The following is a 12,309-nucleotide window of genomic DNA, read 5'->3' as shown; positions in this document are numbered from 1 at the left end:
CAGCTTGAGGCTCTGTCTCAAAAAAAGAAAAAAAAGAAAGCGTCGTTTGGGCCCTCCGACTTCTGCAGTGTGTACAAAGGCGGCCCGAAAGCTACACTCAGTCTTTAAGCTCATTAACATGTAGGAACATGCACTTCAAAAAGTACCCACGCCAGGCCACGTATGATGAAGGAAAACTGCATAATCCCGAAGGCATTGCCTGGTGCGTCTCCCGCGGGCTCTGAGCCAATGACCGCCCAGGACCGGGGCGACTCTCAGGGAGGCAGTACTGCCGTTTCCTCTCGCGGTGACGTCATCTCCCCGCGCCGCGTCGGTCTTTTGCCTGTCTGGCATGGAGAAGAGGCCGGTTTTTACCAGGCCGCAGCAGGGAGGGCATTGAGGGAGTTGCCTCACTCTCCGCGTGTCCACTAGCCTGATACGTCCGTTCTTCCCTAACGGGTGTCCCCTGGGCGTCTGTCGGGGCCCCAACCTCTGCGCCAGCTCTCCGTCTTTAACAACTCGGACGCGGGATCCTGGGCTTTGTGTGAATTTTTCTCGGGTAAAACTGAGGCTCGGAGTGCGGAAGTCAGCCGACGTCACCCCGTCCGAGACGGAGAAGGGCCAAGGTTCGGTCGAGCCCATCGGATCTTGGGCCCCGCTCGGTCCACAAGGTCCCAGGATGGCAGCGTCTTGGACGGAGCCGGCGCAGGTGAGAGGACGAGGATTCTGGCCTTGGTGCTGCTCTGCTGTTTTGGGGAGGCCTCCTGGGCGGGGTGGGAGCGGAGAAGGCCACTGGGTGTCTCGTTGTTGTTTTTTTATGGGTAGTGGTCGTGGCTTGTTCCTTATTTCATCCGCAGTGCTCCAGCAGCGTCAGGCCTCTGACAGGGGCTCAGTCGGTGGTTCATGGGTGAATGATCCTTCTAAGGGCTCTCATCACATGTGGCATCGATCCGACCTCGTGTTGCCTGCAAGTCCTACCCCGTTTTCCCTGGCCGACCTCTCCTAACCTTGTCCTTCCGTGTCTCCTTGGTCCTTTGCTCTTCAGACACCCATGCAGAGTTCTCTTGCATTTCCCAGCCTTTGTCCTTGCACTTCCGTTTGCCTAAGACGCGATCCTTGTAACTGCATCCTCCGTCTTACATCCTTGTACCCCCTGCTCAGATGTCACCTCTTAGGAGAGGTCTTTTTTAATATCAAGTAAAAGTGGTCCCTTCCCCACAGTCTGGCATTTTTCTGTAGGGAATCTGGCAATATTAAAAACACTTGCTGGATTGTTGCAGGATGTTATAGGAGCAAAGACAAAACAAATAATTAGAAAGAAATGGAGTAGCTGACCTCCATTGAGTCCTTGTTGTGGCCTGATAGACAAGCATTATACATCACCTCATTTAATCTTCAAGTCGTTTTAGTTAGGTTCTTTTGTCATTATTGTCTTACAGAAGAGAAACTTGAGGCCCCTTTCTGAGGTTCAATTACCTACCCTAGATCATTCACTGCAGCTCTTACGTATCAGAAACTAGCAACTTGTATATTCACCAGCACAGTTGATACAGAGTTCTATGGCTGAGGACCAAAGAAACCTTTACAAAATGAGCAGGCCTACTTCCAGCAGGTGGGCTTGAGCAAGTGAGGACATAGTATTTCTGGCAGGTGGAACTGTGTGGACAAAAAAATTGGCATATTGGTTATCTCAGCATTTCCCAGGGGTCCTGTGTGATTTCCTGTTGGTTCTTCCCACCCCCTTACCTGCTGACGCATGTCTTCGGTAGACAAGATCATGTGGTCTTTTGCTGAATGCTCCTTCCTACTCAGCCAGGACGGACATCCTGGCCAGACAGAGTCCATTTTCTCATGGCTATGGCCTGGTATATCCTCTGTGACTCTTTTTCCCTGTTCCTGAAGTGTCTTGGCCTCATGGATACTTGCTGGGAGGACTCAGATAGAAAAAGAAGTGATGGCTCATTGTGGACTCTCTGTGGGTATTTTCCAGAATGAGTATTGAAGGCAATGGGAGCTGGTATAGGCCCTGCCACTTCTGTGGTAGATGCCTCCACCTCAGGTGACTTTTCAGTGAGGTGGGTGATGTTGATTGGGCTCTTCTGTGCATATCCCTGTTTTAGGTTGGCTGAAATGGATGTACAGATTTGTAGTGCTTCACCTCCTCATTAACTGTGAATGAACTTTACTGCTGGAAGAGTGTGAGGGTTATCTGAGTAGAACTCAGACCAGAGGGACTTGAGTTCAACTCCTGCCTGTACTTATAAAACATGTGAATTGAAGTGAACTGATAGTGCTCTTGGGGCTCAGGTCTCTAAGGGTAGTATGGAGGTGATGATACTGTTGACCTTAGAGGCTGTGGCCTTTCACCCCAGTGTTCCTTTACAAACTTTTTAAAGAAAGTCTTTTGGGGCGGTGCCTGTGGTTCAGAGGAGTAGAGTGCTGGCCCCATATGCTGGAGGTGGCATATAAAAAAACCCCAGCCCAGCCCTGGCACCCCCCCCAAAAAAAGTCTTTTGACTGTTCTTAGTAAAGTGAGTAACGCTGTTGTATTGACCTGTAAATTGAGGTTGAGGTTCCCAAGATCACACCAGCAGGCATGTGTTAATTTCAGGATTTTAGTTTTAGCCTGCAGATTTTAGTTTAGTCTGGCTTATAAGCTGGGAACTTTTTGTCACTTTGCCACGGCCTGGAAAGCCTCTGTATGAGGCAGATACAGTGAGGACTGGCAGGTGCTGTTTTTGTTGTTACTGGTATTATAATTTTTTTCCCATTCATTTGATTTCTGAGAGCCCATGTCTTTGCTTCACATTCCACTCTTAATGGTCCTAACTTTTAGTCTCCAATGACTTCCTGCATGGGAGGCTTCTCTCTCTTATACCCTGTGATAATCCATCCAAGATAGGATCTACTTTCTCCTTCAGCCTGGCATAGATCTGAGCCCTCTGGGGCTACTTGATGATTTGGCCCTTGGATCACTATCAGTCTTTTGCATTACTGGAGTGACAGGTTATAATCCTATTCCCCAGACCCAAGGCAAACAGTGCTGCCTCTGTTTGACTTTGTAGGTGTCTGTGACCTTTGAGGATGTGGCTGTGACATTTACCCAGGAGGAGTGGGGGCAGCTGGACTTGACCCAGAGGACCTTGTACCAGGAAGTGATGCTGGAGACTTGTGGGCATCTAGTCTCTCTGGGTAAGTCCCATCCTCTCCACTATGTGGGGCACCTTAAGCATCCTTCATTCTACCCTCTGGCTTCAGGCCTTGCTGGTTGAAAAGGCATCAGGGACCTACTCTTCTGTTAACTCATGTTCTGGACTTTTCTTTCTTTCTTTTTCTTTTTTTTTGAAACAGAGCCTCAAGCTGTTGCCCTGGGTAGAGTGCTATGGTATCACAGCTCACAGCAACCTTCAACTCCTGGGTTCAAGTGATTCTCCTGCCTCCACCTCCCAAGTAGCTGGGACTACAGGCTCCTGCCACAACACCTGGCTGTTTTTTGGCTGTCATTGTTGTTTGGCAGGCCAGGCTGGATTCGAACCCGCCAGCCCAGTGGTATGAGGTTGGTGCCTTAGCCACTTGAGACACAGGCGCCAGGCCTCTTTCTTTCTTTTTTAAGACAAGAGTCTCACCATGTCACCCTCAGTAGAGTGCGGTGCTGTCACAGCTCACAGCAACCTTAAACTCTTAGGCTCAAGCGATTCTCTTGCCTCAGCCTCCCAAGTAGCTGGGACTACAGGTGCCTGCCACAGTGCCAGGCTTTTTTTTTGTTGTTGCAGTTGTTATTGTTAGTTAGCTGGCCCCGGCCAGGTTGGAACCCACCAACTTCAGTGTATGTGGCTGGCGCCATAACCTGTGCTATGGGCGCCGAGCCTGGACTTTTTTTCTGATCTCCTTGTATTTTAGTTACGGAGGTATAAGGAAGAAAGATAGTTTGCCTTTGATAACAGGCAAAGGTGAATAATGTGTTTGGAAGTATTGGAGGGTGTTTTGTGGAAACCAAAGCAGATTTTTCTTTTCTTTTCTTTCCTTTTTTAATAGACAGTCTCACTTTGTCACCCTCGATAGAGTGCCATAGCGTCACAGCTCACAGCAACCTCCAACTCCTGGGCTTAGGCAGTTCTGTTGCCTCAGCCTCCAAGTAGCTGGGACTACAGGTGCCTGCCACAACACCCAGCCATTTTTCTCTCTCTTTTTTTTTTGAGACAGTATCTCACTATGTTGCCCTCGGTAGAGCGCTATGGTGTCATAGCTTACAGCAACCTTTAATTCCTGGGCTTAGGTGATTCTCTTGCCTCAGCCTCTTGAGTAGCGGGGACTACAGGCGTCAGCCACAATGCCCGGCTCCTTTTTGTTGCAGTTTGGCCAGGGCTGGGTTTGAACCCGTCACCCTCAGTATATGGGGCTGGCGCCCTACTCACTGAGCCAGACACCACCCAAGCAGGTGGGACCCTTTGAGGGACTGAGATACATGTAGTAGCTAGGAGGAAGCACAATTGTGCTCTGACCATTCTATATGCCATTAAAAACCTTTGTGATAGGCAGCACCTATGGCTCAAAGGAGTAGGGTGCCAGCCCCATATACCAGAGGTGGTGGCTTCAAACCGGGCCCCAGCCAAAAACTGCAAAAAAAAAAAAAATTGTGATTTAGGCCGGTTGTGGTGGTTCATGCCTATAATCCTAGCACTCTGGGAGGCTGAGGTGGATGGATTGCCTGAGCTCATGAGTTTGAGGCCAGCCTGAGCCAGAGCGAGACCTCATCTCTAAAAATAGCCAGGCATGTGGCAGGTGCCTGTAGTCCACTCTGGGAGGCTGAGGCAAGAGAATCACTTAAGTCCAAGAATTTGAGTAGGTGCCTCCACCTCTTGCTATGAGCTGTGACTCCAAGACACTCTACTGAGGGCGACAAAGTGAGACTCTGTCTCCAAAAAAAAAAATTTTTTTTGTCATTCATGGGAGAAGGTCAAAATATAAACATTAAGAGGAATGTAGAAGAAGTCAGTTCTGATCCTCGTGGATGCCTTTGAAGAGTTCAAGGTTCAGTGGAGGAAGTAATTGCAGATGTGGTAGAAGCAGCAAGAGAACTAGACTTAAAAGTAGAACATAAAGATGTGAAACTTGAATGGATAAGAAATTGCTTCTGCCTGGAGCAAAGAAAGTCGTTTGGTCATTTGGAATCTATCCCTGGTGAAGATATATGAATATTTTTGAAATGACAACAAAGAATTTAGACTGCTGCATAAACTTAGTTGATAAAGTAGCAGGAAGGTTTGAGAGGGTAACTACCATTTTGAAGTTTTACTGTGGGTCAGATGCTGTCAAACAGCATCACATGCTACAGAGAAATCTTTTGTGAAAGGGAGACTGAATTGATTCCGCAAACTTTACTGTTTTCTTATTGTAAGAAACTGCCAGAGGCACCCCAATTTTCAACAGCATCACCCTGATCAGTCAGCAGCCATCAACATGAAAGCAAGATCCTCCACTAGTGAAAAGAATAACTCACTTAAGGCTCAGATGAGCATTGTAATTTCTTAGCAATAAAGTATTTTTTTCTTTCTTGGAGACAGAGTCTCCCTGGTGTGCAGTGGTGTAGTCCTAGCTTACTGCAGCCTAAAACTCCTGGGTTCAAGCAATTCTACCCCATCAGACTTCCTAGTAGTTTGCACTACAGGTATGAGCCACTGTGCCCACAATAAATTTTATTTAATTAATGTGTATACATTTTTTTTATAAGACAACAATGCTACTGCACACTTAATAGACTACAGCATGGCATGAATATAACTTTTACTTGGAAGACAGTAACTTCATTTTAAGGTCTTTTCCATACTGAAGTCTCAGACTAGACCGAGAGTTTCCATCTTCCACCCAAAGTCCATGTGTCTTCTTTTGTTCTCCGTGCACAGGTTGTCCTCTGTCCCAACCAGAGTCAATCTGCAAGGTGGAGCACAGCGAGGACTTAACAGCAGTGGAGGAAGATCTCTCCCAAAGTTTCTGTGCAGGTAGGAGCCAACAGCTGGGAAGGTTGGGGTGATGACAGCTTGAAGACAGAAAGATGAACACTGCCTCTGGATTTTGTTGGAATCTTCCTGTTGCAGCCTGTCTAGGGGCTCATCCATAGAACCATTTAACTTGTGCTCTCTCTGCCCTCCACCCTGCTTAGCCCCATCACACTCTTCACGGCTTCTACATAAGTTTATGATCTTGGCCCTAACTGCTTGGGTTTTATTTTTTATTTATTTTTATTTTTATTATTATTTTTTTTTTTTGTAGAGACAGAGTCTCACTTTATCATCCTGGGTAGAGTGCTGTGGCATCATACAGCTCATAGCAACCTCCAACTCCTAGGCTTAGATGATTCTCTTGCCTCAGCCTCCCGAGTAGCTGGGACTATCGGCGCCCACCACAATGCCCAGCTATTTTTTTGTTGCAATTTGGTCAGGGCTGGATCTGAACCTGCCACCCTCCGTATATGGGGCCCATGCCCTACCCACTGAGCTACAGGCGCTACCCAACTGCTTGGGTTTTAAAACAAGCTTTAACATAAAACAGCTTGTGTCCCTGGGGAAGCTGCATGATCTTGGCCTTTGTATGTAAGTTGAGCCATGTTAAATCTAACTGCTCTAACACACATACTGAAGAATTTTGGTGTTTTGGAATACGGAAACTGTTTTGGTCAGCAGTGACTTCTATGCTATGTTTTTATTCAGAGACCTGGGTGCCTTCTGTCATCAGCATGAGGTGTTAAGTCTTCCCTGGCATCCCCCAGCTGGTAGCAGGGGAGCGAAAGAAGGGAACATAGTACACCCACTTCCACACACATTACTTCCCTTCACATTCCAGTGATAAGACTTTTGTCACACTTGGGTGTATGGGGCTGGGAATGTGGATGCTGAAGAAGAAGAGGAAATGGTTCGATGAACATCTGCTCAGTCCACTGTGCTCAGTCTGTTTCTAAAGAATTATAGTAATAATATTTTATATGTCATCTTGTTTGAAGATGCAGTAGATTATACATGAATCTGTTTCTGATCCAGTGTGAGTAGCCCAGTATAAGTAAGCTATAACATGGCTAAGCCGTGATGTCAGCCATTATGATGATATAGCTTATATTTCCTCTGCCCTCTGAGGAACAAGGCCTTTCTAAGGACAACTGACCTTTGATCTACATGGGTTTGTATTGTACAGGTTCACTTATAAGTGAGGTTTTTTTTCAGTAAATATACTGGAAAATGTTTTGGAGATTGCAATAATTTGAAAAACTTACAGATGACCTGTATAGTCAAGAAATACGGAAAAAATTAAGGAAAAGGTATGTCGTGAATGCACAGATTGTATGTAGATACTAATCTATATGTTATCATTTACTACCTCAAAATATACTAAAGTTTATTATAAATAGGTAAAATGTTATCAAACCTTAGGTATATAATCTGTACATGATACGATTTAGAGAGAAATGTACATAATCATAGATGTAGTGTTAGATCACAGCTGTGTAAATTAACTGTAGTACATATTGTAGTGTAATAATTAGCATTGAACTGAAGGTGCAGCACAAACTTCAGATTTTCTTTTTTTTGAAGACAGAGTCTCACTTTGTTGCCCTCTGTAGAGTGCTGTAGTGTCATAGCTCACAGCAACCTCAAACTCTTGGGCTCAAGCCATTCTCTTGCCTCCCAAGTAGCTGGACTACAGGTGCCAGTCACAATGCCTGGCTATTTTTAGAGACAGGGTCTTGCTCTTGCTCAGGCTGGTCTGGAAACTGTGAGCTCAAGCAATCCAACTGTCTCAGCCTCCCAGATTGTTGGGATTACAGATGTTAGCCACCATGCCTGGCCTTTTTCAGATTTTCTTGAGCTTGAGTATCTGGCCCTTTTAGATTCTCTTTCCTATTATTTCTAGATTTACCATTCTGTTCTTACTCTGATATTCACTTGAATGTTGGCTTGATTAGGTGTCTCGCAGCCCATTTTTACTTATTACTATTAAATATTCTCTAATGTTAATTCACACATTCTTTTTTCTTTTTTTTTTTTTTTTGAGACAGAGCCTCAAGCTGTCCCCCTGGATAGAGTGCCGTGGCATCACAGAAACCTCCAACTCCTGGGCTCAAGCGAGTCTCCTGCCTCTGCCTCCCAAGTAGCTGGGACCACAGGCACCAGCCACAACGCCTGGCTATTTTTTTTTTTTTTTTTTTTTTTGGTTGCAGCCATCTTTGTTGTTTGGTGGGCCTGGGCTGGATTTGAACCCGCCACCTTAGGTGTATGTGGCTGGCGCCTTAGCCACTTGAGCCACAGGCGCCAAGCCAATTCTACTTTCAAGTAGGTTCCCAGATGTCTATTCTTTGAGTAGCCAATAATAAAAAATGGTAGCTAATATGCATTGGCTTCCTACTCAGAGGTGCCTGGCTCTGTGCTGAGCATGGATATACAGTGTTTCATTTCTTCTTCATCTTTATCAGGCAGAGACTATGTTTAGCTTTGTTTTCTTAGCAGATTACTTGGAGTTTTATGACATCTTTTTTTTTTTTGCAGTTTTTGTCCGGGCTGGGTCTGAACCTGTCACCTATGGTAGATGGGGCCAGTGCCCTTACTCTTTGAGCCACAGGTGCCACACAGAGTTTTATAACATTTTCTGTGGCTTACTGAGTGCCGCAAAAACAGCTAATACTGAATTCTGCTGGATCTATGATTTTTGTTGTCTTAAACCATTGTATTCACACAGCCTCTAACTTTTTTTTTGAGACAGCTTCAAGCTATTGCCCTAGGTAGCTCTTGGGCTTAGGTAATTCTCTTGCCTCAGCCTCTCGAGTAGCTGGGGCTACAGGTGCCCACCACAACGCCTGGCTATTTTCTTGTTGCAGTTTGGCTGGGGCTGAGTTTAAACCCACCACCCTCAGTATATTGGGTCAGCGTCCTGCTTACTGAGCCACAGGCACCGCCCATACTTTTTTTTTTTTTTCACTTTTTGGCCAAGGCCAGATTTGAACCTGCCAACTCTAGTATATGGGGCTGGCGCCCTACTCCTTTGAGCCACAGGCGCCGCCCCTCACCTGCTTTGTATCCTCACCAACCCATCTCTCATGGGCTAACATCCTCTCACTGCAGTTCCCTTTATTCTCTGAAGACTCTGCCTTTGTACATTTATTTCCTAAGGCAGAAGCTTCCTTTCCAACTTCTCTAGATGGCAGCTGCACCTCTCCTTTAGGACTCAGCTCATGAGGCACAACTTCTGGGAAGCATGGCTGACCTTTTCATTTTTCCCATCTTGGCTGCATTAGGTGCTCCACGTTCCCCAGCCTCCCTAGTACCTTGACATGTTTTTGCTTTGAGTAAATTCCTCACATACAGTGTCATTCTTATTATGTTCACTTAGCCCAGTCTTGACTGTGAGCATGGTTCTGTATTCCAGACTGTCTGTCCTCTGTCTCAGCCTCTTCCTCTGGGTTTTCCTTTAAAAGTATCAAGAGTTCAAGTGTGGCTTGGCACCTGAGCTCAAGTGGCTAAGGTGCCAGCCACGTACACCTGAGCTGGTAGGTTCAAGTCCAGCCTGGGCCAGCCCAACAATGATGGCTGCAACCAAAAAATGGCCAGGCATTGTGGCGGGCGCCTGTGGGCCCCGCTACTTGGGAGGCCGAGGCAGGAGACTTGCTTGAGCCCAGGAGTTGGAGGTTGCTGTGAGTGTGATGCTACAGCACTCTACCCAGCGTGACAGCTTGAGGCTCTGTCTCAAAAAAAAAAAATGAATTCAAGCACCAAAGATAAATTGTAAACCTGGATTTTAGGATGCAAATCATAGCTATTTTCAAGTAATCACTATTTTCATTTGTTCTTTTTTTAGCAAATAATGGAGGTTTTATTGAGAAAGAAAGATTTACAGAGTAAGAGCTAGCTATAGGCTTTTAGAGCAAGATACATTCACCACAGACAGCAATCCGGCCCCCATTGTCGTAACAAGGAAAAAGCAAAGAGGCTCATCTTATTCTCACTAAATGGGGATTTCATTTCTTCCGTGTGCCCATCCTTAATAAGCCCTTTTGTTGTATTTCCTTCAGGTGATAACACCAAACCCATGACCTCAGAGCATGCCCTTCTTCACCTAGACATGCCTGAGGAAGTCTCACTCCAGGAACAACTGACACAGGGAACCTCATGGGACCCCCAGCTGGGAGAAGCCCAGGATCAGGATGTGTCACTTGAAATGCAGGAAGTCCACTGGAGACCAGAAATGGACCCAGAGAGAGAGAAGCTGCCTTGGAAAATGAGCCCTGAGCATGATGTTTTAGGGACAGATAATGGTTTATGTTCAATGATTATACAGGAACAAGTCTCTCCGGAAGGTGGTCTCTGGGTATGTGACTCCTGTGGAGCAGTTTCATATCCCCTAATTCATGAAGGGGAAAATTCTTATAAATGTGAGGAATGTGGGAATGAGTTTAACAAAAATTGGCTCCTTTTTCAACATGAGCAGATTCACATTCGAGTAAAGCCCTATGATTGCACAGAATGTGGGAAAGCCTTTAGCAAGAGCAAACACCTCCTTCAGCACCACATCATCCATACAGGGGAGAAGCCCTACCGGTGCCTGGAGTGTGGGAAGAACTTCAATCGCAGGTCTCACCTTACACGACACCAGCAAATTCACTCTGGAGAGAAGCCTTTTGAATGTAGTGAGTGTGCAAAGGCCTTCAACCGTAGGTCACACCTTACACGGCACCTGCGGATTCACTCTGGAGAGAAACCTTATGTGTGCAATGAATGTGGAAGGGCCTTTACCTACCGCTCCAATTTTGTTTTGCATAGCAGGATCCACACTGGAAAAAAACCCTTTGAGTGCAGTGAATGTGGGAAAGGCTTTTGTGAGAGTACAGATCTCATTCAACACTACGTCATCCACACTGGGGAGAAGCCCTATAAGTGCATGGAGTGTGGAAAGTCCTTCAACTGCAGGTCACACCTCAGGCAGCACCAGAGGATTCACACTGGGGAGAAGCCTTATGTGTGCAATGAATGTGGAAGGGCCTTCACCCACTACTCCACTTTTATCCTGCATATACGGGCCCATACTGGAGAAAAACCTTTTGATTGCAAAGTATGTGGAAAAGCCTTTAGCATTGGGAAAGATCTTATTCGCCACTTCAGCATCCACACTGGAGAGAAGCCCTATGAATGCCTAGAGTGTGGAAAGGCCTTTACCCGCATGTCGGGCCTTAGGAGGCACCAGCGGGTTCATACTGGAGAGAAGCCTTATCAGTGCATCGAGTGTGGGAAAGCCTTTTGTCGGAGCACAAACCTTATTCGACACTTTAGCATCCACACTGGAGAGAAACCATATGAGTGTGTGGATTGTGGGAAAGCTTTCAACCGCAGGTCACCCCTTGCAAGGCATCAGCGCATTCACAATGGAGAAAAGCCCTATCAACGCATCAAGAGTCAGAAAGTTTCTTGCCAGAGTGAAAACCTCATTCAACACTCCATCATTCACACTGAAAGTAGTCCTATGAATGCAGTGAAAGTGGAACAGCCTTCAGACGAAGCTCATTCCTCTCTCTGCATCGAAGGGTGTGTGCTGGATGAAACCCTACCAGTGTAACAGACATGGGAAGACCTTCTACAAGTGTTCAAACTTCAATCAACATACAAGAACTCTGTTAGGGAAATATTTTTTAGTATAACTATTGAAGAAAATCTGTGGTGAAAGGAAACTTCTTACTCAACATCTGGCCATGCCATTCACACTGAAGAGAAACTTCTTAAGTGCTATTTTTATGGAAAACCTGTTGGAGATCCTCAATTGCCATCTAAAGAATCATATTAGAAATTGACCCAGCCTAGAGTCTTATGTGTCTGAGAATTCACCATTGAGAGAGATCTAGACCTTTGGCAGCCATAGTTGGAAGTGTCCGTAATGTTAACTCCAAAATTGCCATGGCACAGCCAGATGCAGTGTGTCATACCTGTAATAGCAGCATCTTGGGAGGCTATGCCAAGATGATAGCTTGAGGCCAGGATTTCAAGACTAGCCTGGGCAACATAGTAAGACGCTATCTCTACAATAAATAAGGAATATTAGCCAAGTATAGTGGCATGTGCCTGTAGTCACAGCTACTTGGGATGCTGAAGCAGGAGTGCTAGGCTGCCATGAGCTGGGATCACACCACTGCACTATATCCTGGGTTACAGCATAAGACCCTGTCTCAAAAGAAAATTGTTACAGCACGGAAACAGGTTTTTTCTAAACTTACACATAGGAAAACATTCAGCCACATCTTAAGTTACAGTGAAATGTTATCTCAGGTATACTTTTTAAAAAAGAGGAGGAGACACAGAA

The 12,309-nt window shown here is 45.9% G+C and overlaps 1 protein-coding gene across 1 annotated transcript; it reads left to right on the top strand.

The window, feature by feature from the left end:
• The first annotated feature begins 348 nt into the window (after nucleotides 1-348).
• Nucleotides 349-12,017, top strand: LOC105887472 (zinc finger protein 460). The gene is made up of 4 exons (XM_023516455.1): nucleotides 349-688; nucleotides 3,045-3,171; nucleotides 5,883-5,978; nucleotides 10,034-12,017. The coding sequence occupies exons 1-4, from the start codon at nucleotides 659-661 to the stop codon at nucleotides 11,569-11,571; spliced, it is 1,791 nt and encodes a 596-aa protein (XP_023372223.1). The 5' UTR covers nucleotides 349-658; the 3' UTR covers nucleotides 11,572-12,017.
• The last annotated feature ends 292 nt before the right edge of the window (nucleotides 12,018-12,309 follow it).

Source organism: Otolemur garnettii, unplaced genomic scaffold, assembly GCF_000181295.1.
Source record: "Otolemur garnettii isolate 467f Iridium unplaced genomic scaffold, OtoGar3 scaffold00091, whole genome shotgun sequence".
NCBI lineage: Eukaryota > Metazoa > Chordata > Mammalia > Primates > Galagidae > Otolemur > Otolemur garnettii.
Note: the sequence above shows the minus strand (reverse complement) of the source record. Positions and strands in the feature narration are given on the sequence as shown.

What these genes read in the sequence shown, in the direction of transcription:
- LOC105887472 (XM_023516455.1), top strand. Translation starts at nt 659, where the DNA reads ATGGCAGCGTCTTGGACGGAGCCGGCGCAG. An exon ending in CTTGGACGGAGCCGGCGCAG is followed by an intron (nt 689 to 3,044) that starts GTGAGAGGACGA and finishes TTGACTTTGTAG; the next exon opens with GTGTCTGTGACCTTTGAGGA. An exon ending in CTCCCAAAGTTTCTGTGCAG is followed by an intron (nt 5,979 to 10,033) that starts GTAGGAGCCAAC and finishes TATTTCCTTCAG; the next exon opens with GTGATAACACCAAACCCATG.